General features: G+C 43.1%; 1 protein-coding gene across 1 annotated transcript in view; it reads left to right on the plus strand.

Moving 5' to 3' along the window:
* Ocrl (Oculocerebrorenal syndrome of Lowe) overlaps nt 1-25850 on the plus strand; it is a 59278-nt gene that overhangs the window by 866 nt on the left and 32562 nt on the right. The window contains exons 4-11 of the mRNA XM_084582980.1: nt 5-114; nt 4789-4809; nt 6087-6200; nt 6296-6512; nt 12536-12762; nt 13776-14082; nt 19493-19604; nt 22388-22543. Of these exons, the coding sequence (XP_084439106.1) occupies nt 5-114; nt 4789-4809; nt 6087-6200; nt 6296-6512; nt 12536-12762; nt 13776-14082; nt 19493-19604; nt 22388-22543 (1264 nt within the window). The remainder of the gene's footprint in view (nt 1-4; nt 115-4788; nt 4810-6086; nt 6201-6295; nt 6513-12535; nt 12763-13775; nt 14083-19492; nt 19605-22387; nt 22544-25850) is intronic.

Genomic DNA, 25850 nt, shown 5'->3' on the forward strand with positions numbered 1-25850 from the left:
TCAGGTTGCTTGTGTGTCCACGCGTAGGCGTGGCAACGGGGGGCCGCGCACCTGATGTGACTTACATGGCTGAACATGCATTCCCCATTGACCAAGATTTCAAGTGTGAAATTGGTGAGTTTGCTGTAGTTGTAGTGTTTACGGGGCAATCGCATCTTGTTAGCAGGCGAAGAAAAAAAAAAAAGCTTCATGCTTTCAGTTTCTTTTGTTTGCACAGTTTTCACAGAAAAAAGACTTTCTTCCCATATAAAGTAGCAAATTTCTGCCATCAATCATCTGGGTTCTGATATTGTCACTCTTTGTTTGGAGTGAAGAGCAGCATAAATCATGAATGTTGAATAATGCAAATTAATGATAGCTAATTGAAATTGATCGAGGATAAATGAAAAGCTTGAAGCTTGCGACGAAGAAGCCGTAGAGGGTATCTAGCAGTCAGGCAGAGTAAAACTTAAAAGCAAGTAGTGAGGAAGTGGAAGTAGCCACAAAGTATCTCGATAAGGAATGAGTAGTGACTTTGGCAAAACTTTCAATTTAAATTGCCTACTACAATATCCCTGAGGAAGCATTCTACCAGTATTATCCTATGGGGCTAAAACTGAAAGGCTAATGAAAAGCTTTAATCGAGACTAAGATTTATAATAATCAAGGGTTTGACGAAATGCCGTCTTGTCAGGTAGTAGCATGGTAGAATGAGTCTTGGTTCACTGACCAATTGTCAACTGTTTTTTTACAACTGGTCAGTGACCCACAACTTGTTATACGAGGCTAAGATTTGTGTAGTAAGTACTGAAAAGTGAGCTGGGCCCGTATTCCGAGTTATCATAGTTTTCAGAAGTGTTGTTTCCGCCTTCATCTCGAGTCTTATGATTGGTGTAAATACCAGAACTGGATGTCAGTTTGGTTGCCACCACTTCCGGTTCCAGCATTTTCACCAATCAGATGACCCGAGGGGAGGGTGAAAACAAAGCAGACTCAGATTATGAATGCTGGGTTGGCATAAAGAGAACAGAGGAAGTGCTAATTTGGAAAAGCATCAAGACTTACTGTAGTGTTGTTTGGGGATCAAGAAATGAACTTGAGTAGGGCGTAGAAAGTGCAGAATAGATGGATGGCCAATGGTACCTCATAATGACTAAAGGGCTGGGAGGGGAAAAAGACGCATCTGGTCAGTGGCTGAGAATTGAGTGAAAAGACAGAATAGGGAAATTTTCTGGGTTAGTGGTGGCCATTCAATGCATCAGGTAGGTATATATGTCAGAAGTCACTGACAGAAGCATTTGTCTTGCAGTGCACGTAACTTGATATCAGCTCAGGGGCACTCTTTCTTGGAAAGAGAAGTTGATGTGAGCTCACTTGCCGCATTCTATGCAGCGCAACAAAAGGCGTATTCATGCATAGTGTGTAAAATGGTGCTCGTTAAAGGCTCAGTGCTAGAACTTTTTCTCAGCTGTCAGGCAGCAGTCTGCAAGAAACATGGCTTGGCACTGAATTTTCTAAGGTAACTGATGCAAACAGTAGACAATCCATGGAGAAGAGACAAGGATAGGCACCTGTAGGATAGACACCTGTCCTTTTCTCTTCTCCGTGAATCGTCTACTGTTTGCGCTCATCAGTTACTTTAGGAAGATCATGAACCAACTAGGCCCGACCGAAATTTTATTGGCACTGATTGCTCTAGTGGGTTGTGTGACGTCACAAGACCACATGATATGGCCTGATTGGCAGGAGCTGCTGATTTGGGTAGCTCCTGTAAGATGGGAATCGAACCAGGGACGCTTGGATCTCAAGTCAACAGACATGCTACCCCTAGACCACATGAGCACTTTATACGGCTTAGTTAAACTGGGACTTTATGTGTATAATGTGCCCCACAAATATATGCGCCTTGTATAGTACTTTTCTCAGCTAAACCAGTTACTTGTCTGAATTCTGATTCATTAAGGTGAATTTGAATATTCGCAACACCTGCAGTGATCACAAAGCACAACAAGCTGCTGTCCCAGCGATGGCACCGGTGGCATCATCTTGTTGCATTACAAGCTAAAAAAGATCACACAAACACAAACAAAAGTCTTCAAATTTAGTGCAATTTTGGCCAAGCTAGGTTTTGGAGATTATTATTAATGAATCAGTTGAAAAGATCTTTTCAAACCTTCTGCAAAGCAACTCTGCCTGCCTCCCTTCGTGCCACCACTGAGGCAGCGGCTTGTTCTGCATCGCTGCCACCGCAAAAAATTGGCAATATACAACTTCTATTCAAATTCAGGCAAGTATGCGAAACAAATATGGTTGAAAACAGTACTAGCGACCAGTTGCCATTTCTATATGAAATTCGAGCTTGAGAAATTCACCAATTTAACTGAAAGAAGCATTCTACGAGGTGAATATAATTGTAGAACACGCCCTATGTCAGGTGGTCCTGCATCTGCAGTCATCTGCAGAGCTCTAAAGCTTTTGTGTCATGCTGCTAATAATGAAGCTTAAGTTTCTAAAATTGTTTTCGCTTGGATCGATGATTTATCCCATGCAATGTCAGATAGGCTACTGCGTCCTTCCGCCTTCTTAGTAGTCAGGGAACTTGGACTGAAATAAGGGAAGCTTGTAAAAGGCAGGAAACAAAACAGGAAGCTTGCTAGAACCCTGGCTATGACTGTTTTCCTCTCATGCATAGGTGAGGTAATTTCATTGCCTTACAGGCTTTTTTATTTTTTTATTGCCTAACACGATTGAACAACCTTGAAACTGCCCTTCATAAGGCAGATGTGAAGAAAAATATTTAACAATCAAAATTTTAATAAATACAAAGGTAGCAATTAAGCCAGTCTTCGACACAATAAAAGTATAGAATAAGCATTTTCATTTGTGGCATAGAAGGCATGTGGAGTTTACTGGTGGAATGCGCTCCTTTCATATGTTTTGGATGCAGCTGCAGTTGTACTATAATGCAGCACATACGAAACCAGCAGCAAAAAAAATAACATCACATCCTGTATAAACCAGTAGAATCTAGAAGATGGAGATCGTTGCAGACCATTTTTTGAACATGGATGGCTGCCTCGGGACAGAGCCACTGGACGACCTTCGAAATTAAACTAGGATTCGAAGTGACATTTGGAGAGGCATGCCAGCTGAAGAACTCAGTAGCGTGCCTTATTGGGTGTGAAACTGTTCACTGTTACGGTAAATAAAGGAAAAATAGAAGGAAGCAAAAATACTGTTAGTGCCATGAAAAAGTATATAGGTAACTAGACAAAATACTCCTATCCCAGCTTCGGCGACTACTATTTGATGGAGGTGAAAAGCAAGGTGCCAGTGTACTATGCGATGTCAGGGCACATTAAAGAACCCCACATGGTCAAAATATCCAGAGTTCTCCACTATGGCATCTCTAATAGCCTGAATCGCGTTTGGATGTTAAAACCCTACAAATCAAACCAAATAGTTCTTCTAGTTCTCAGCTAATATTTTCTTGCGGCTATGTGCTTGTTTATGGCTGATATCTGCAGCATATTCGAACTTGGTACTATGAGGTGAGCACTAATTTGAGTGTAATGAACTGCGAAGGTGTGGATATAGCCTACTTGACTGCGCTGTTAAATAATGTAATATGAATGCCTTCCCTATTTTCTAGCCTAATAGCATTCTTTGTTAGCAAAGCATCTTTGGCACGAGTTTTCATTGTTGGGCTAGTTGGTTATTGTCTTGTACAAACCAGAAGAGTGCAAATCGAATGCGAATATGGGGGAAAAAAAACCTTCGAATATCGAATCGCATATGTTTGATCAGGGCAAAAAAAAAATATATATATATATATATAACACACTGTTCATCTTTTTTATTTCAGAATTCACATGGTATTTGAAAATTATGTTAAAGGAAAATTGCACAGAAGTGCATACCCTGTTGAAAACTCCAGTATAAATGTACTGTTTTTTTGTACAGTAGCTGCATGAAACTGGGTGGAGCTGTCATACTGCTGCCAAATAAACTCTCATTAATACGGCTTTCAAGGGACCTGAATACAACATTCACTTTAACTGAAAGCTCAAATTAATGAATGGGACTGAAGAAACTGCCGAAAATTGTTTCATCATGATAAATTTATCTTGATCGTCTGCTTGATTGTCTGCCTTTGAGATGAAACCGAAGTGACAACAACATTTCAAAATGGCCCCATCTTGTTCTGAAGAGGCTTCTCTGCACAATCATTGCTGTCACAATCTTGAAACTGTGGTGAATTAGAAAAATTTTGTTGTATTCAGTAATTTGAAAATATTCAGAAAATTTCTTGAATCATTTTCTCGAATACGCATGTGAAACGACTAACAAACATATTCCATTCATATTTGAATATTTGCACACCCTTAGTGAAGACATAAAAACGTTACCTGCAGATGTGATTCTTTGCCCACAGCACCTTTGTCTCAATGACTTGTGTGCCCGGGTGCTGATCTCCAAGTCATAAGTTTGAATCCCAACCATGGTGGCTGCAATGTAATTGGAGATGAAATGCTGCTGTGCAGTGTAGGGGCAGGTTAATGAACCCGAGGTATTCTAAAATAATCCAGAGCTCTCTGCTATGGCACTTTTCCATAGCCAATTTGTCGTATTGTTGCCCTACATACCACCACTATTACCGCTTCTGAGATATGAAAGCTACTTGCAGAATTTTTTATTGCAGCAACTTTGATGTGCAGATGAGCCATTTCAATGTGATATTTTTTTGTCTATTGCTGTTTGGCTTTCTACTTGTCTTTCTTACCGTTTGCTTGATTTCTTTTATTGCAGATACCTCCTCACATGGAAAAGGTGCGGTTGGCTTTTCCAGCAGAGCAGCTTTTTCGATTGCAAACAGGCAGTGCGGATGCATTTACCTTGAATAGTAGAAAAATGCAAAGACAGAAAATGCTACTATGGTTTAAAAGAAATTTGTTGTAATTAGTGGGGAATAAAGAAGCTTAACCCATCAACAGCCAGTGCTTCTGACCAGAACTTGTATTAGAATAGTCCTTGATTTATATGGCTTTAAACTACAATATAAGTGTCTCGGCACTTGGCAAACATGGCAAAGACTATGTACTTATAACAGATTGCGAAACCAAGTAAATGGCCATGCATTGCATGCTGAAGATGCTTCATGGATTCATTCACGGAAATATGCCTGCATGTTGCTCTTGTTAGCATCTACACATCTGCCATTTACTTGCAGTAGGACAGGTTTTCTCTTCCCAGTTAATATGTTTTTCTTTACGAAATCGACTGTACTAGGGTGTGGTGAGAGCTGGCACTTAGTGTGCGCAGGTGAATTTCTCGGGGTGCAAAAATAGTGTGCAAAAACCATATGATGAAAATCCAGTAGCAGATGATACCTCTGGAATGTTGCAGTTATAACATTTTTCTTTTAAAAATATTTTCTCCCAGTAGTGTGCCTACTGAGCACAAAAAATTGGTTTCGAGGGTGCACTAATAGGAGAGTAGGCCATCTCATTTTGGGCAGATTCCGTGCTCATTTTCACTTGCCTGCTTTGGGGCTTGTTCCTTGAAATTTATAGCCAGTATATTAAACCTTAGGACGCTTATGATATTAACATTGTTATTACAATATTTCTTGACCAATCTTTATAGTTCTGCTTTCAGTAGCTTGTTTACCCAGCATGCTTAAAGCATTCATGGTGGATGAAGGGCTTAAGAAACTCTTATAGGCCATCACGCCAGCTTTCCCTGTAGGTAATATGATGTGAAACTCGAAGCCCACAGAAGCTGTATGAATCCACTAATGGTGGTGCCACAGGTACCTCACCTTTCAGTGCAACTTTTTGGGTTAAAAAAGCATTGATGTTGGTAAAAATTACATATTTGCTATCGCGTGGCATTAACCTATAAGTATAGCCTAACTTACTGTCCCACAGAGAGCTATCATATCATATAGGACAGCTACCAACTAGGACATAGAGGTGGACCTTTCCTTTTTGTTGTCACCAGTATAATGTAAGAACGACAATTGAACAACTTGGAAATTTTTCCAATCCAACATGGAGTAGCCCTGGCTCTTTTAAATATTATTTGACTTTGTTTTACTGTTGCAGCTGGTGTGGACATGTACGTGAAGGTGGCCCACAAGCGTCGAAAATTGTTGCTTGAGCTACCAGCTACAGATGTGGCCCGGTCATTCCTAGCCCAGGTGGGCAAGGCCGTAGAACGTGAGTACAGCAGGTGATTCTGGCTTTCCGAATACGGAAGCATGGTACCACTTGGGACAGTCCGCTCAACCCCCCCCCTTCTTTTTTCTCCCCAGGGCATGCATTACTGCGTGGTTCAGCCAGTGACTTCTCCTGGCTCAATCAGTATGGTGGCATCCAGGAGCTGGGCAGTGACAGCTTGCTCAACAGCCCTGGTGAACCACCACGGCAGACGATTGCGGAAGGGGCCACGCCACTTGCTGCACGAGAAAGTGTAGTGCGCCTCCAACTGGCCATGCGCGAAGATGACTACACACATCTTGAGGAGATCAGGTACTCATGCATGTTCACATTTGGCGTATTTACGCATGCAAACACGAATGAAGTTTTTGATTTTTTTGTTCAATTAAATTTTGTTGATGCATAATATGCTTATTATTTTTCTTCGCCGGCGGTGCTTTATAGAAGTAATGAGTTTTTGTACAGCTAATACAATCTTATTTCCAAGTGTGTTTAAGTTATAGCGTTTGAAAATGTATGCAGAATTCTTGTGGTCTCGAGTTTCACTCCAAAAGGCAGTGAAAGAGAAAAAGACCTGGAGGGAAGCATTAGTAGCAGTTGTAACGGTAATAGCCATGGTCGATTATCAATATTTGAAGTGATCTTCGATAGCATATCTATTCGCATAATGGGCCACCCTTTTACACGCACACACATGCACACACACAAAGTTTGTCATGAGAATTTCTTTATTTTTGAAGTACGTCCCTCAGTTTCGCATTGTCGTCACAGTCAGCAGCTTGGCACATGATGGCCTTAGATGCCTATGCGCCATAAAAACCAACACAGCACAACAATCAGCAGCTCTGACATTGACAGCATGCCAAGATTCTCTGCACCAATAACATCTTGTCATGTTTATCTTTTGACAAGATCCCCGTGGCGTATGCCACTCTCTGAGTTGCCAAAGTGCAAAGCTTTCTGCACCCTTTGGAGGTGCAGAGATAAGTGATGAAATTGTGATTTGTTTCTACGAGTTTCAGAAAAATGTGCTTCTGGACATTGAGAAACAAAAGCTCCAGCACAAAGTGACAGATTATTTAAAAGTGCTGTAATAAAAGTAAGTTTTGTGCCAAGATGTTTTATTACTCGTGACTTTCAGAGCCTGCTTTGGGTAATACAATTTTAGGATAACACGTTTGAATTTTCAGTGCTCGGGAGAATCGTACTGGGATTCCACTGTAGTGATTCTTCTGAAGTCTGAGGCTTAACTTCATTGAGTACTGAGAAGAAATATTTTTCTTTAAGTGTGAATATTTGAAATTTTTGAATATTGTAGCAGTCCTGAAGACAAAGTGGAAAAGGGGACTAGAACAAAACGGCTAAGATACTGGACTGAATTCTTGTACCAGACGCGCAGCCGTTTACCAGCTGAGTTCTCTGCCTTCTCCATCTGCTTAACGCTTTGGCAATAAATCCCCAAAACACCCAAATCTAATATGTTTGTTATTCAATTCATATTCAAAATGGAAATTTGTGATTATTTGAAAATTTCAAAATATTTGGTGGTGATAGACTATCATGCTGACATTCATAAATTCAGCTATGGCAAAACCACAATACCTGGTCAGATTGTCCAAAGAAAAAGTGATTAAAAGTGTCAGGACAACAGTAAGTAGGTTTTTTCTTCGCTTTCTTCTCTATTGTTGTTTGAATAGATTAGTCATAAACTGCTAGGCTTCAGACTATGTCTCAGACCCTGCTAGGCTTGGACTAGGTGCACACTGCAAGTGGCCTTTTCCACGTGAAATCAAGGTTAGTTAGTTATATGGCGCTTTATGACACATCGGCAACTATGACTATCATGACAAGGTCGGACATGAAATCAAAATGGCCAACCACCTGCTTCGAACAGGCACAGTGCAAAAGCATGCATTTCTTGGTATGATCCTTTTACAACATGTTTCTCACAAACTTCCAACATCCATATTTACAACCCTCCTAGCGAGATCTCGGCCATTTTGTTATTGCCAACTATGACATGTGGGAAAGCCCATAGGTGGAGTTTTACATGGTGCTCTCGAAAGGGCAAAGTTCAGGTGTCACCGGCATGGCATGTGATCATGTAAAAATCCGGCCTATTGCATTGTGCATTTGCCCTGCTGTAGAGTTTTAGTGGTGGTGTGATTCCCCTAACGTAGCAGGATATGGTTGGCAAAGTTTCGCGCATCAGGTCCTGCCCAGACTTCCGGTTAGGCTGTGTATCCCACTGTGTCACTGTATTCAATTTTACTTAGCTGCAGCCTATTAGGTGGAGATTGAGGACGAATTGAAGTCTACAATCTCTATTACTGCATTCCGAAGGCAAAGACTCTACTTCCACTGAAAACAAAGGCCACAAAAATTAGAGCGTTTCTTAGATGTCTCTTAAGAGGAGAATGGCGAAAGTGTCGCTTTGCTACATATAAATATAATTGGTTTACAGGAAGGGAAAGGCGCAGTATCTGTCATACTTTCTCCGGCAAGTGTGAGTTTAAACGGTTTATCATCGCTCCTGTCGCGTGGCGTTCCTTGGCACGTGTTCAAGTTTGGCACTGCAGATGGCAGGAACACTGGACAAGAAGTAATCTCATAGAATCTTGCGGAATATGACAGATCTCGCGCACAACTCTTGCGCATGGGATTTCGTTCCATGAGCCTAGGAAGGCCTTTGCCTTAAAAACAAAATATGTCTTTAAAGTGCAGTGTGTAAGTGCACAGTTTTTGGAGGGCACAGATCCCAGCGGAGGCTAGGCTACATCTGTGCCATTGAATTCAAAATGGTGTCCTCAGAGTCATTGGTGTAGTCTCGCTCAATGGTTAGGGTGCTTGATTGCTAAGCCAGAGGATGTGGAATGGATACCATCCACATTTAGATGAAAACAAAGTACAAGGAAAACTTTTCTACTGCGCCAATAATTGGAGCTCTCCATTACAGCATCTCTCATAGCCAATGTCACTTGTGGTGCTCATCCCCATTACTGATTCCCATTCTGCATAGTAACCTGCAACCTTTCTTTGTTTTTATAATGCTATTCATTTTTCAGCTTTGCTCGCAGTGCTCATAACCGATCATTTTGAAGTGTGTGGGAGGTATTGTACTCCACTTAGGAACTGCTGTAGCATTGAAAAGAGAGAGCTTGGGACATAATGACACCACCCTCTGTGCATAACACTGCCTTGCTAGCCTTGTTTGCAATGTGTACTGCTGACTACAGTGATAAGTGAATGAGAACTGATGGTGCACAGCTAACTGGTTCAGACAGAATAGCACATGAGGATTGATTACAACATAATCTTCATCCTGACTATGACCACGGCAGAACAAAGGCCTCTCTTGTATTGTCTCCAATGAACCCGGTCCTAGCAACACTGGTGCTAGCTTCTTCAGCATGTTAGCCCTACACACTTCATAGCCTAATCCCCCCACCTAAGATGCACCTCTTGCAACACTTCCCTTCTCTTGGTATCCAGTCTGGTACCTTCTAGTTGCAGCAAGTGTTCGCTTGTTACAAAGAAAGGTAGAACTATGATTAAAATATTAAGGTTTATTTACAGAGCGCTTCTTCACCTTAGCCTGGTGCGCTAACGAACAGATGATGAGCTTCTTTGTCACACTTCCTCTTTTCACTCCTCAGCACTGCATAGCAATATTATTAGGAATATGTCTCTGCACTCCAAACTATTTTATTTAATTATTTAATGAACTCCTGGAATATGGTTGTCTATAAATTTGAAATGAAAACTGTTTAACAGCGACAATTTTTTGTGGTTTCATTAAGTGCTCTGCTTTGCTCACAGTGTGCGCAAAGCAGAGCACTGGGCTGGTGTAGCTTGACTTACAATTTCCTTGAGAATTGAACACACTTTTCTTGACCATGGCGTTGACACACCACAAGTTAGTCACTACGTGTATTTTATCCTCACATCCTTAAACCAGTTCGCCTCTAGAAAGGGCCTCTGCCAGAAGCACATGGCAGTGCCAGAGTACAACACAGCAAAGTTGTTAGAATAAACATCGCTTTTTTCTCACTTTGTATTTCTTGGCTTTAAAAGGCAGGTCCACTTACTAAAAACTTTAGATACCATGAATGAATGGAAGGAAGAAACAGCTCAAACGGACGGGACGTGTAGGAAGGCGAGACAGACACATGAGCTGACTAGCAACCAAATGGTTTATTGCGAAACAAGTAGCAATATATAGCAGACAGCCAAAGCGCATAAAAATCAAATTACGACACAAACATGGTCTTGATATCACATAGCAATTATCAAAACCGTCCGCGATTGAAATACGTGAGCTCTTGTGGGAATAGAGCAACAGACGGTTGGCTGACACACGTGTCACCAAGTTCGCGAATGTGAAAAGCCTCAGATGAGGCGTGAGGTCAAATCTTTATATTTGGCGATAATTGTGGTTTGGTTTAAGAACGCCTCACAGTCCTTGCAAGCGATGGAATGGATGACTATGTTGTTTCGGCATGACTGGTTTTCTATGTCTTTGGCGTGTTCACGCAGTCTATCATTAACACACCGCCCAGTTTCCCCGATGTAAATTTGGCCGCATGAGAGTGGAATCTTGTAAACAACACCACAACAACAGCTCACAAATTTCTTTCGGTGTTTCTTTTCACAAGCCTTCTTGGTTCACTTTCTGCACAACCCTCCTAACTTATTCCTGGAGGAAAAAAGGAGCTTCACGCCGGCTTTGCTGACATTCTTTTTCAGGTTGTGTGAAACTTTATGCACATACGATATGCACGCCATGTTCTTATAATTTGATTCGCGTAAAACCTTCTGAATCCTGCTTCTGATAGTATTGACTCGGCTAGGCTTGAAAGGATCTTAGTCGGGTAGCCTGCAGTGGTGAGCCTAGGGATCTGTGCGTCAAAGCTGGCCTGAGTTTTGTGCTTGCATGACCTATGCAAGGCTGCTTTCATGCAGGTTTTTACTATCCCGCGCTTAATAATCTCGGAGTGAGCCGACTGGAAGGGCAGAACTTAGAAGGCTGTTCTTGGAGCGTGGTGGAGAGTACATCTAACACACATGATCGTCCGATAGCACAAGTTCCAGATCTAAAAACCTAAGTTTGTGGTCAGTGGGAAATTCTGTGGTCAATTGTAAGTCATTAAGTTCAGTGCTGAACGTGTCAAAAATCTGAGCAACAGGTTGTTGGGCGTCATCTTTGCGGTAAAAAAACAAAAAATCATCAACGTAATGCATAACTTTAACAACAGTGTCATGGTCAAGCTTGGCTTGAAGTTGTCTATCGCACGAGGCTAAAAAACAGATCACTAAGAACGGGAGCGAGGCTGGATCCTATGCAAACCCCTTGTTTTTGGTTGACAAGCCTGCTATCCACACTAGCGAACGTGGACTGTAAATAAAAGCTAAGCATTTCTAGAAACACGGTGACATTCATACCACGGGAATTTTGGAACTTAGTGGCACCGTGACGATCAATGCACTCACTAATTTCGGAGATCACTGCTCATTGCGGTAGGGAATAGTACAAGTCCTTAACATCTACCGAAAAAGCGCTGACATGGGCTGGACACTCACTTTGTAGGAACTCAGACACTGATTCAGGCTTTCTGATGAGGAAAGGGTCTTCAACTTCCAGATGCGACAGGCACTTCTGCAGGAACACCGCTCCCTCGCGCTGCCAAGTCCCTCGTTCGGAGACAGTGACACGGAAAGGACACCCTTCTTTGTGTGTCTTGGCACTGAAGAAGATCGTAAGGCTAGATGACTTGGATGTCTAGACAGAAGAGGCTAGTCTTGATAGGCCAGCGCGTTCACAAAGCTGCACTACCTGCTCCTGCACTTTCGATGGTTTCACTGATTTCATTTCCTTGAAGTTGGCTAGGACAGCGGCTTGAGCCTTCTCCTTGTAAACATCTTCAGCCACGACTATAAAACCGCCCTCCTTGTCCGACTGTAGGAGCTTGACGCCCGCGTCTTTGAGGGCCGATACTGCAGCAGTGAGACGGCGGTGGCTTCCTTTCTTCACTTCCTTGGGGAGGGATTCCACTCCTTCCTTTATGCATCTAGCAGCTTCATCCGTCTTTGCTCTTTTCGAAGCAGTCCTAACAAGAGAGAGGAGTTTAGGCAGTAAATTTTGGCTTTTGCATGCATATGTGCATGGCATCATCAGCCTAAACTGCAAAAGAAAGAAGAGTCATGCTGTGTAGTGTATTTCAATCCTTGATGTGCGCTCACATTTCAAGCATACATTATCTACTTTACCATAGGCACATATTCCCAAGCCATCGACCTTAGTGCTAATACTGTGGTCTTTATTTTGCATCCTTGAGGTTCTTCTTGGGCACATGGAATGTCAACGGTCAGGCAAACGACGGTGTTGACCTACGTGACTGGCTGACTTGTGACTTGCCCGAATGGCTGACAAGTGACTCTGAGCCTCCGCAGCTTTATGCTGTAGGCTTCCAAGAACTTGACCTGAGCAAGGAGGCCCTGCTGTTCACCGACAGCCCCCGCGAAGAAGAGTGGCTGAGGGCTGTTGCCCTTGGGCTTCCTCAGAGTAAGTCGCTGTTACCTTGGACTTTCATGGCTGGGTCTTTGCTTAGCATTCTCACAGGACTACACCTTAATAGATGACCACATGACCGTGACCTCTTGTGTTTGAAAAGTTGGATTTGGGCTGTGCGTGCAGCTACAGGTTTTAAAGAAAGCCTGAATATCTCTTTTTTTTTGTGTGTGTAAGGCTGTGTCACATTAACTTTACTTTGATTGATAAATATGCAGGCAAATGCAGTTTGTGTAGTGATGTGTGCATTTCATGTTGCACTTTTGGTTGTGCACAAATTCAGTTTATGCACATGGTCATATCTCAGCAGAGGCTGGACATAATGATAGTTGTGTTGTTGTTTGTTATGAAACAAATTTACTGTATCTGCTTGATTCTATGCACAGTCTTCTTTTCACAGCAATATCTCGACCAGACGGGTGCACGAAATAACAAATTATTTCGCTAACAAACTTGGCAAACATTTTTGGCAAACATGATTTCAGTTCACTTAAACTTCAAGCTTTAGGCAGCCCTCTACAAACATTTTTCGACCCCCATTACGTTTTTCTAAAAGCTGACACCAAACAGCAATGTGCATTTGTGGTGTGTGTGAAAGCTGCCAAGCACCGCCGATACCAATCCCATGTAATAACACGCTAATAAACCTATCGGTCAGTTTCAGCGTTCTGTGCTACCATCTGTTATGTAGCGTCGGAACACATGAAGCCGGAGAACACGCCTAAAGTGACTTTTATTCACGCCACGAACATAGTGCTACCTCGAGCCTAACATCTCCGGCTACAACATAGTGAGAAAGCGTGCTTGGCTACCTTGGATAACCACCTTGATAAAAAATTGCTGCTTAGATTTGCATGCAGACTTTTTTTTTTTAATTTTCTGGAAGTACGGTAGTTGGTAAGCGATGGCTTGACATGGTAAGTGACTTTCACTGCCTCCCACTTCATGGCATGACATGCGGTCATTCCAGACAGGCCCTTATTGTTCCAATTTGCACGCCAACGCAGAGTGTCGCTACCGGCTTGTGAAGCTGGTCCGCCTGGTTGGCATGATGCTCGTGCTGTTTGTGGATGAGCGGCTGGCCCCCCATGTCCATGATGTGGAGGCCCACTGGGTAGGCACGGGCATCCTGGGCAAGATGGGCAACAAGGGGGCCGTGGCCATCCGCCTGCGCCTGTATGCCTCATCGCTCTGCTTTGTCTGCTGCCACCTGGCTGCCCACCAGGAGGAGTGCCAGCGTCGCAATCAGGATTTTGCTGAAATCTGTTCACGCCTCTCGTTCAGCCCAAGTGGCCGAACTCTGTCTGACCATGAGTAAGTTGGCATACAGAATGCACCAAGAATGTGGGTCTACCGCTTACAGTGTTTCATAGAGATGTCACAAATTTGAAGTCACTTAGAGTTACTCCCAAAGGTTTCGGAGTACTACTGCATTCCTTTTCCTTATGCCAGTGGGAATGGCATGGGCACCATTTGTGTGGCAAATTCTCTCAGGGCTGCTCATTTCTAGGGCCTGTTGCATGTCCTCTAGAACCTCATGGTGGTACAGTGAAGTCCACTTATAACGATACCAGATATAGCGATATATCGCTTATAAAGATCAAATTCTTGAGGTTTATCATTTTTCCCATTGCCCTATGTAAAAATAAACCAGATATAACGATTGATTATCGGCAGTATATCAGATATAACGATAGCTTTATTGCTGCCCGATAGGTGTTTACCACTAAAATTTGACTGAATATTCAATAAAAGATAAAATATTAAAAAGACAATGGCGTGAAAGCTCGACATATGCGGCGAAAACGGAAGGAAATGAGCACTATCATTATCGCAATCGCAGCCCTGCCATGACCGACACATCCTCGCTTCCTTATCGCTGCACGGTGGTCCAAGCAGCTGTGGATGGCATGAAAGCTGCGCCTGCTTGCTGACCTCCAACGAGTCAACTTTCACTGTGAAATACTCACGGCGAAAAATCTTGAGCGACGGGCTGCATCAAAATCGAGCATGGTCGCCGCCAACAAGCACCGGCATCAGGCCTATCGCTGTGGATAGCCGTTGCAGCGATGCTTTAAACAAACAGTGGCTGCTGATCGCAAAAGAAGCTGCAGAATAACTTGTCTTTCATAAGCCTTTCTTTCATGCTAAACTTACAAAGCGTGCCTCATGTGCTGTATGCATGATTCTCAATGTCGTTGCTGCATACTTCGGCGGCAGCAAACGAAGAAACCTCGCAGCCGACCACAACAACTTAAACATTCGAAACATAGTTTTTTCTCCTTTGGATCTCATAAATGCTTCCGCATCACAACTAACGTCAGAACAGTGTTTCTAAGCATTCTTTACTTTAGTCGCATTATAACAAGCGAGTTCCTGAATTCCTGCAGGTGAGAAAAAATTTCATTCCGTTCACTTGAGATGCTGTCGCGCTGTGCTCAGCGTCGGCAGCTTTATCAAACGGCACCTCTGTCGCTTCAAAGACATGGGTTAGCCTCTATCCAAAGTTTAGTTATGCTTTACCAGAAACGCAAAGGTTTATGCCATTAGATACGCTTGTTTTGAATACAGCTGCAAAAATGGGCCCGAAACAGAACGAAGGCGGTACCCACGCCGGAGCGTTGCGCTCTGTTTGTGATCCAAGCAAGAGCTTGCAATCTGCCATTGGAATTCAACATGAGTTTGCAGGTGGTCTGGCAGAGGGCAAATCACGTGGCAAGTTTCTGCAGGATTGTGATGGCATCCACAGGGTAGCGATCTCTGTAAAACAACATTGCAAAGTGCCTCTGAAGAAAGATAAGCACTTCTGCTGAAAAGCAAAACGTGGCCAAGCAAAATTGAACCACTGACCTTTGGGTCACAAGCCGGGCGGGTTACCTGTGCAACACTTAAGTGTGTTCTCTTATGTGACTGGCTCATACTGTAGAGTAGGTAGCAGCCAGACATTGCATGGTAGCAGCACTTAGCCCAAATTAAGACCCGCCCCACCGTGGTGGTGCAGTGGTTAGGGCTCTCGACTACTGTGCCTAGGGATGCGGGATCGAATCGCGGCCACGGCAGCCACTTTTCGATGGAGATGAAAAGCAAGGCGTCCGTGTGCTGTGCAGTGTTAGTGCTCTTTAAAGAACCCCAGGTGGTGGAAATTTCCGGAGCCCTCCACTACGCCGTCTCTCATAGCCTGAGTCGTTTTGGGACATTAAACACCATATACCAAACCAAATTAAGACCAGCACTCATCACTACTGAGCAGCCCTCCTGGTTTTCACCACTTCTTAACAGTGCTAAGTAGCTTTGCTGCTTGAGGGCTGCTAATTAGTAGGAGTGGGTGAAGTTTAAATTTTCGAATACGAATCGAATCCGAATATGGGGGGAAATGCCTTCGAATGTCAAATGTTCTGGTCAGTGAAAAAAAAAAAAAAAGGAAAGTTAAAAAATGCTTACATTGTTTGTCTTGCTTATTTCAAATTCACGTGATATTTGCAAATAACATTAAACTAGAATAGCACAGAAATGTATACCCTATTGAATCTTGTATAAATTTTATACAAGATTCCGTACACCAATTTATTGTACAGGAAGGACCTGTGTGAAACCTGGTGGAGCTGTCATATCAGAGACTTTTAGTATAGCATATGAACTCTTTCGTACGATAAACGGCAACAAATCACGGGACGTTACTACATGTGTCGCATCGCCACTTTTAGTTGACCGTACGAAAACACGAAAGCAAGTTGCAGTGGCGACATCTAGTGTTAAAACAAGAAAACAGATTGTTTCTTTTTTACCCAGAAGCCAAAACTAGCCAAGTCGTGTCGAGACTTTTGCCAGTTTTTTTTGCTCCTGTGTTGAACATTGAGCCAGGATAACATCTTACAAAGTACTGATTTTACTTTGCGTCAAGTTTTGTATTGTCATTATGATGCTTACCGTTCACAACTTCTGGTCACAAAGACAAACATGCAAGCAGTCAAGCCAAGGCGACCCACTTCATGGTGTTGCCATGCCAACAAAACAGTGCCAATAGTCAGACTTGGGGACTGCTCAGCCATCATGCAAAATGAAAAAACAATGTATAAATCATTAGCTGTTTGTGCTGTAGGTTACATGAGGCAAAGCGAAAGCTCCAGATACCATTTATAGGCATTATTACACCCCAAAACATGCTAACAAAGGCGAATTCACACTGAGGCCGACGACCTGGATGCCGCCATCTTGTCAACGCTTGTTCCGCATTCTACATGAGGGCCCGGCACAATAAACTCAAAATTTGGTGCACGCTAGTACTCATGCGCAGCGCACATCACAATATTTTTGACATGCGCTATTTCTCTTAGTTCTCTGCATGTGTTTGTATATGCTATACTAAATGTCTCTATCATTGCTGAATTAAATACTCTCGTTAATGCAGCCTTCAAGGGACGAGGGAAAATGTCTGAATTATTCGAAAGCTCAAAATTATCAAATGGGCCTGAAAAGAATATACACGGTTGTTTATATTATAATACAGTGAAACATCACTTTAACGAACTTCAAGGAAACTTAAGAAAAAGTTTGTTAAAGTGAAAGTTCGCTGAGCTGAAATAAGTGCGTGCAAGCTTGTTTTCATTAGCTCCAAAAAACATCGAACTTTCAAATTATATCTCAAACCGTTCATTTGTCACTGCAGTCACTTGTAAGCGATGAATGCAGTAACCTTTTGCAGCACTTTTGAACTTAGTACTGCAGTGGTCTTGTACTCAGTCACTGAGTGCAAGCTTTCATGAACCTTGTCCATGCGCTTTGCGCATGCTGCCAGGAAGGCGCTCCTCACAAAAGGGCCCATCACGTTTTAACGATGCTTCAGTGTGTAGTCAATGCACTCAAGCATGGCTGTGAAGCGCGTGGTTTGGTGAATCTGCGGTGAATTCGAAAAATTTCACTATATTAGATACTTTTTGACTATGAATTGAATAACAAACATATTTAATTCCTATTAAAAATTTTGAATTTGCACACCCCTACTAATTACAAATTACGTTGATTGCTTGGCACCAATGCTTAAGGCAATAACTATCACATCAGCCCTTAAGAGTCCAGAAATGTTCCTTAAGTTTTTCTTGTGTACTTCTAGAGTTAAACCTCGATATTACGAAATTGTTCAATCCCCGAACGTCGCCCCCATTAAAGTGTGTGTATTTCGAAACTTCATGTCACGAACATGTTGCGACAGTTGACCTTGATGTAACGAACTCACGGCGCCGACTGTCTCTTAGCTAGGGCTGAATTACTGGAAATTTTGCGGAACCTTGCCATTTTCAGGCCGATAAAACAAACTGATGTGAGAGGATGTCTAAGATAGGAACGAGCGACCGCAGTTGATGCAATCATTTCAGCGCCGACGGCGCAAAGCAGCAGTCTTCCCTGCTTTCGGAACGTGGAACTGTGGTAGTTCATGCTTAAAACAAGCACAAAATAACAGAACAAAAAGAAAATTATTAGGGACGAACAGTATGGGTCCATCACTGTCACGCGGTTGCTCGCGAGCTCCCGCACGTCGGCAGCGGGAACAGCGAAGCGCGCTGCCGATGCGAGGCAGAGTCTATTTCCTAGGGCAACGGTGGTCAGCGAGCAGAAACATGCGTGAAGATACAGGAGCCTTCTCGCTCGGCGACCACGCAAACGCGCCCGCTCTTCCCCAGACTGATTTCTCCTCTAGCGCTCTCTCCCCACTCCCTCGTAGACACGTCGTGCGAACCGCGGCGGAGGTAGAAGCATCTGCGCTGCATGGTCGCCGCAGTCACGCTGTGCTTTCTCTCAAAGCGATCACGAAACATTTCACTGCTTTTATAACTTCAGATAATTCTGATATACTTTAAGCATTTTCAAGGTAGTTCCCTTACAATAAATCCTTAATCTGCTTTTCACTCTGCATTGTTCTTTTGGATCTTCTCGCGAAAACTGGATATAACGAAAACCTGAATATAACGAAAAATTGGAGACATTTTAGTTATGTTATAACCAGGTTTAACTGTATAATTCATCTGTCAAACACATAATATTATCTGTAAATTGACTTTTCTTTTTCTTTTTTTTTTTTTTTTTCACATATAAACTCGGTTGACTTACTCTTTGGCCAATTTTTATCCAGGACCTGTATCCTTACGTCATCACCCTATTTTTGAGCAACCAGCCTTCCAATCGCTTTTTGCTGATGTCTACTGCAGATTCAATCACATTGTTGATGCTGCCTCTAGACCATAGGACCTCAGGGAAAAGGACTGTGCAGCACAATCTGGAAGCAGCTATTAAAAGCTGTGGCCTATTCCTGCCATTACATTCTAAAAAGTGGAGGTTTTCTTGCCTATCTTATCTCTGAGACTGTTATCTATAGATCCTCTGCTTTCCATACGTTCCCTGAAAAATCACAGATTTGATCATTTTTCTTGGCACTTCCACTGTTTGCAGTAGCCACAGTCTTTTTTCATGCTGTTATTTTTACAGGCATCAGTAGCATCAACAGTTTTACCTTATTGGTGCTTTGCAAGTAATAATCCTTGAAGAAAGTTATGCATAAGTTAGCTTTACCTGTTCATAGGTGATTGAAGGTTTCAAACAATCAGATGCTGTTCTTCTACATTTACTTTTTCGGTGAACCTGTAAGTGAGTTTAGTGAGGGCGAGTGAAATATTAGATATGCCCAGCAGTACAGTTATTCTGTATCGTGTGCTGTACATTGGGTGTGCAGGCAGATCTTCTGGCTGGGTGACCTCAACTACCGGCTGAGTGACCTTGAGCACGACCGTGTCAAAAGCATGGTTGAGCAAGGCCTTTTGGAAAAGCTTTTGGAACATGACCAGGTGCGCAGAATGCTGGGCCTGCTAAACCAGGCTTCGTATTGTAGCTAATACTTTATTTTTTCAAGGCATTGCAAGAGCTTTTCTCTTTTATTTTATTGAGTGCCGTTTATCAAATTGGCAAACAAAAATATTATACTTCAGTCATATTTTTGTGTTTCTAGAACTGGCATGGCCCATATTGTCACATAGCCGTTTAGGCCCGTAACCAGAAGGTTGGGTTTTAATTAGGGGTTGAGATAGCAGGCGCAGAAGAGCAGGGTCAGAGCACCGAGAGACGGCAGCTAACTTCGGCTTCTTCTCGAACGCCACGGGGCACTTCGAGTCCGTGCACGAGACTTTCGATGAGCAGCCGCCTAGCGGCTGCTGTTGCACACGCTACAATATGGAGGCCCTGAAATCATGCCAAAGGCTTGAACCACTAATGACTACGCATGCTGGAATGAGAATCATTGCAAACCTAGCCTTTTTTTTTTTTAATGTCCTTTACAAATGAAACTGCCGAGCCGCGCACAGATTTGGTAGTTGTGAGCAAACGCAACAGCATATGTACGACACCCGTGCTTGGATGAGTGATTTCTCTCTCAAGAAGAGAAATATTTAGTTTAGATTGCATTCGGCTTGACAAAAAGAAGATGTTAGTGCTAGTTTACAGTGGATGAGTATGTGGAAAAAATTTTGACCCAGTCACCTGTGTTTGCAAAAAAAAGGTTTAAAGCAAGGCTTATATAATAATAATCTTCTTCTTTATCTCTTTTCACGTGCCCACTATACTAATGGTAAAAGTTGCTATGCGGCAATGCGTGGGCTCCCCATGTAGTCCGCCATCCCCATCGTCATCAACGCCTGCCAGGCTGATAAGGGGCCAACAAAAAGCATAGCCAAATGCACATCCATAGCATAGTGTGTTTACTCTCCATGCCATTGGTCACGTTTTGTTTGACCAGCGGTTGTTGGGCTTTTCGTCAGGTGCTGTTTCAACACCCAGTCAACCCAATTTGCACTGTTGGCCTGCTTTGTTTTGGCGCCATGAGTGCAACTTGGCAGCAGTCTTTCACAGCAGATGAGAAGCTTAAGATTATAGCCACTGCCGAAGAAATCGGCAACAGAGCTGCTGCAAAACATGACGTCAACCAGTCGTGCATTCGCGACTGGAGGAAGAAAGAGATTCTTGAAACAATGAACTGGGACAGACGAGCGTTTCCTGGTCTGAAGACTGGTTTGTACCCCCGCCTCGAGACACAGCTTGCCAAGGAGGAGCAGAGGAGTCGTGGCCACTCTGTTTCGACAGAGGTTGCTCAAATGGAAGTCTTGAAGCTGGCCCGGGCAGTGAACATTCCATGCGAGTTTCGTGCACGTCGTGGATGGCTTCAGCGCTTTATGACACGACATGGATTTTTGATGCGGCGGTGTGTCATCGGACTTCGGAAGGAGCACAGCTATTTGCTGTCTCAGGTAGGAAATGCCGATCTGACCCCAGTGTACTTTGAGATGCCGATGGACATGACTATTGAAAAAAAAGGGTTCCAAATTAGTCAGCGTGCTGACTGGTGGAAATGTCAAGCTGCACAGCACGATGTGATGTGCTTTAATTGACGGGACGAAACTGCGCCCATATGCAATATTCAAGCGCAAGACTCTACCTAGCACACCACTGCCGCCAGGAATCGTGCGTGCGGAAGAAAATTCCTGGATGAACATTGGCCTAGTCGGTGACTGGATCTGAGTAGTCTGGGGACAAAGACCAGGTGCCTTTCTGGCACGCCGGTCGATGGTCGTGTTGGATTCCTTCCGAGGCCACTGCATTGATGCAGGGACGGCTCGCCTCGCTGAGACTGGCACAGACATCTTTGTGATACCTGGCGTCATGGCATCTATTCTAAGAACACTCGACATGTGCCTGAACAAGCCATTCAGGGCACACATGAAGCGGCTATATGCCCAATGGATGGCTTACAACTTTTACGCCCTCACACCGACGGGACGCGTGCGAAGGCTCGATACTCCACTGCTCTGCCAGTGGATCATGGACGCATGGAAAACAATTCCGGCTGACTTGGTGCGTAAGAGCTTCAAAACCTGTGCCATCAATAACAGGTTCCGAGGACGACTACGTCTGAGAGTGGCCTCTGATGGTAGCAGTGAGAGTGGCGACGATTGAGAATCAGATAACCAGTGAAGTTGTGATGGTTGTTTGAATAAATGATCTGAAAATAAATTGATCAATGAGTGTGCCATTGCATCTTTCTAGTGCTCACTTTTTTTTTTTTTTTTTAATAAACGTGCTGGTTATACGCGAAGAATTCTTTCGTTTTTTCTTTTCGCAGAGTTTGAAGTTAGGGGTGCAGGGTATAATATGCAGGGATGGGTTATACACGAGTAAATACGGTATATATACTTTCAGGTGGCTTCTCTCGACAAAATTATACAAACCACTTAGCATTACTGCATCGATAAGGCAGACACTCCATGTGTGCGAGTCTCTTTTAGTTGCAAAGGCCAAAAAAAGTTTCTTTTGCACTGATTGAAACAGAGCTGTAATTGAAGTATTTATAATTTTCCCCCTATAAAAAAAAAAGGATGCAAATGAAAATTGATATTGCTTATGAAGGCTCTTATTGCCGTTGCAATTGAGGCTTCCTTCATAAAATTTGGGAAAGATTATAGCTGGCATGTAGGCTTCCTTTACATATGTGCCACACTCATAGGTTACTGTAATTTTGTTGTGTCTTGACGTAGACCCCACTTCAGTGCACATTGCAATCTCATTGTGGGGCTGTTTACAGTTGCGGCAGCAACAGCAGCAGGGCAAGGTCTTTGGGGGCTACACAGAGGGACCAGTCACTTTTCGGCCAACGTACAAATACGCCCCTGGTACCCAGCAGTGGGACATGAGTGAAAAGCAGCGGGCACCAGCCTGGTGTGATCGTATCCTCTGGAAGGTGAGTTGGGGACATCGCATCTTTCCCAAGCCTCCGATTTGCAGCGAGACATTCTAAGAAAGCTTGAAAAAAAATTCCTGGTTTCTTGCGACCACTTTTGTACCTTTGGTTTCTCTTCACTAGTCATCATTGTCACTGCCATTTTTTTACATGCTTTTGTAGAACTGCAAAGCTCTTTAATGTATTAATATATGCTAACAGCTGCATAATATATCTGCATGCCCAGATTCTAGACAAGAGCAGTTTTCAGCAGGAATATTGCACCATAACAATCAATATATAGATCCCCTTTCAGGATGCTCTTGCTTTCTGCTGTTTTATCAGAAATGTGCGTGTTTTGTTCTTTATTGTAGTCTTCTCAGAGTGCAGGATAGTTTAAAAATGTAATGCATCATTCTCTTTGTTGTGTTCACAACGATGTTTTGCAGTATATCATAGTTGCCTCACAGTTGAAATTCCAAGGTATCTGCACTTGAAGTTATAAGGCATAATTTAAGTGATGTGATCTCCTGTACAGTTACTATATTCAGCACACTTGCATATCAGATAGATCTACGTCATTGCTGCCTTCAATGAATCAAAGCTAGCTTCACTCATTTGGGAAAAATGATGGAACAGATGGTCCTGACCTGCTTTCAGGAACGTCTCGACGCAATCAACTTATATTGCCAAAAATTCATCGTGCTCCATTTTCATGTCTCGATGCCAAATCTTTCTGCTTTAGCACACATTCCTCAACCACCCTCAGCCCAGCCACATGCCTTGGTCTCAGTTGTCGTTTGCAAGGCATTCAATATTGTCACGAAGACAGGGATTTATGGAAATCGGCAACAGGGGCAGATACACACAATCAAGACAGAGGTTCCCGGGAAACGGTAACACAAAGACACAAGCTCAAGAGTCCGCAGTCCTAGCTGGCCGAAGCGCGCGAGAGTCTCCAACTTTGTCTTTCAAGCGCTACCTCGAACCGTCAGGTGGCAATATCATCAGCTACGATCACATGCTTGACTCTATCTAGCACACTAACTACGGACACAACAGCAATAGTTGGGCAAGTTAACGTTTGTCTACGTCGTTCCTGTCCATCCTCATGTTCCCCTTGCGCTATTTTTTCATCATGAATGTGAACACAACGCATACACTTACTTCCATAACTTTCTACAGGGTAGGACAGCCCAATTTCGAATACAGCCGACTATCGATTTTTCGAACTCTCTTGAACTGCGAAAATGTGCAAGCGTTCAGGCAATCTGCAGAAAAAAATCACTTTACATAAACTTCTGGTTGCCACTGTGGTGGAGGGAGGGGTCAGTAGCCCAGTCTGATGCTTGTGGCTCTCGCCACACATTGTTTACTCAGAAAACGAGTGGCAACCGGCGACTCTCAGGCGAATGCACTGGCTTAGATGAAGTCCAGAGGCAAAAGCGAACCTATGGCCTGCTGCTATACAATCTCCACATTCTGACACCTCACGTGTCTCTTGGCGTGCTTCACCAGAGGGTTAACTAGCCTTGACACCACAAGCTGCCAATCTACCAGACACTTAACTTGTGTCCTAAATAAACTTCCTTTGCTACTGCTACTACTAGCTCCTCTCAAATTTTCTTTCTTTCTGCATCTGTAGCTTACTGGTACACAGCAATGTTTTCTAAATCTCCATTGCTCCTCTCAGGAGAATCCTCACTGGGGGATGTTGGTGACTAGTGCGCCATCACTTACCCCAGAACCTGTGCTTAGCCGTGCATAGTAGAACCATGTCTGGGGAAAGGGGAGTTCTGGTGTTTGGGCCATTGCCAAGTCTTTGGAAATTTAGGGCCCCTCACCATACCACTTTGACCACCCTTTCAATCGGCAGCACCTCCGGGCTGACCTGGTCAGAGGAAACTGGCAGTCGCATTTTCTTGCTTCCTGTCCCCACCTCTATCTTCTACTTTTCTATCTTGTCTCACAACTTTCCTGTTGCCTCCGCACTTCTTAATTTTTCTATTTTTCCTGGTGGTTAGGGCTACCCCTGTGTGACTAACCCAAGGAGGTTATAAAAAAAGCTGCTGCAGTGAAAGTCTCCAATACCGGCCCATGGGCTCGAGTGAAGCCTGTGGTGGCTATCTTGAGGGGGGCAAGAAGCAGCCTGCCAAGCGCCTGGAAGTGTTGTTCGCTGACATTGCAGTGTGTTTAAATGTTTGAGGGATTATTAAATTCTGATGCAATACTGCGTGCTGGCAGGCAAGTCATACTGATTGTCTCCGAATCGATTTGAACTACCTGGATTTTTAAAAATTGCGGCAATATGTGAGTACTGGAGCGTTTATAGCTCTACTCAATACAAAAGTCGCCGCGCAACCTCACTGTAGTTGTTTAATGTCAAGTATAGTAGTACTGGGTTAATATTAGCTTTTAATTAAACACAGTTAATGAACTACTATTAAACTTTGGACTTTATGCGACATCATCGAGTCATATATTGTTAGATGGGTTATGTCAAGGATAATTGCAGTAAGCTAATTTTAGGTCCTAACTAATGACTGCTAGTTAGTTAATCGTGAAAAAAAAAATTTATGCTATAGCTTCAAGTCGTATATCGTTAAATAGCTTATGCCGAGTATAATTGTGCCGGGCTAAATGTAGGTGATAACTTATGCTAATTGGTTAATTGTGATTAAAACATCGTTGTGTAGCTTATATGAAGTACGGTTTCACTGAACTAATGTCATTGCACTACACTAAGGCCCTAACTTCTGATGATTAGTATATATGATTGAAATTGAACTTTATGCTATATCGTCAAGTCATATATCGTTGAAATTGTCTCGACAAATAGAATCCAAAATAAAATGCTAAACGACATAAAAGCCATCTAAAACAGAGCTAATGCTCATCTCTGTTCAACCCAAGGAGGTTATATAAGTTCTATGTAAAACATCCTTGGGCTGACCACACTGAGTTATGCCATACTTGATTATAGTTACTGGTTTATTCCATATAGCTAAATCTGAAGTTAACCTTAAAGCAGCTTTCATACAAATGACTCCTCCTCCACCATTTAGATGGAAAGCAAGTGCCCTTGAGCTTGCAGATTACACCTTGAAAGCTTATTTCTGTAATGTTCAAGCTAGAATCATGGCTGCCTAAAGCTTGGAGTTGTTAAATCACCTTTTTCAATACGGTAGATTCTGGGTGGCATATTCTAACAGCCATTCAGTGAGTTGACATGTAATATATTTCCCCTTCACCCCCTACATGGAAGCAGAAGGTAAAGCACGCATCAGTACATGCTTATTTATCCGTGCAGATGACAAGTGTACGCACA

Source organism: Amblyomma maculatum, chromosome 1, assembly GCF_055883805.1.
Source record: "Amblyomma maculatum isolate TAMU_Amacu chromosome 1, ASM5588380v1, whole genome shotgun sequence".
Taxonomy (NCBI): Eukaryota; Metazoa; Arthropoda; class Arachnida; order Ixodida; family Ixodidae; genus Amblyomma; species Amblyomma maculatum.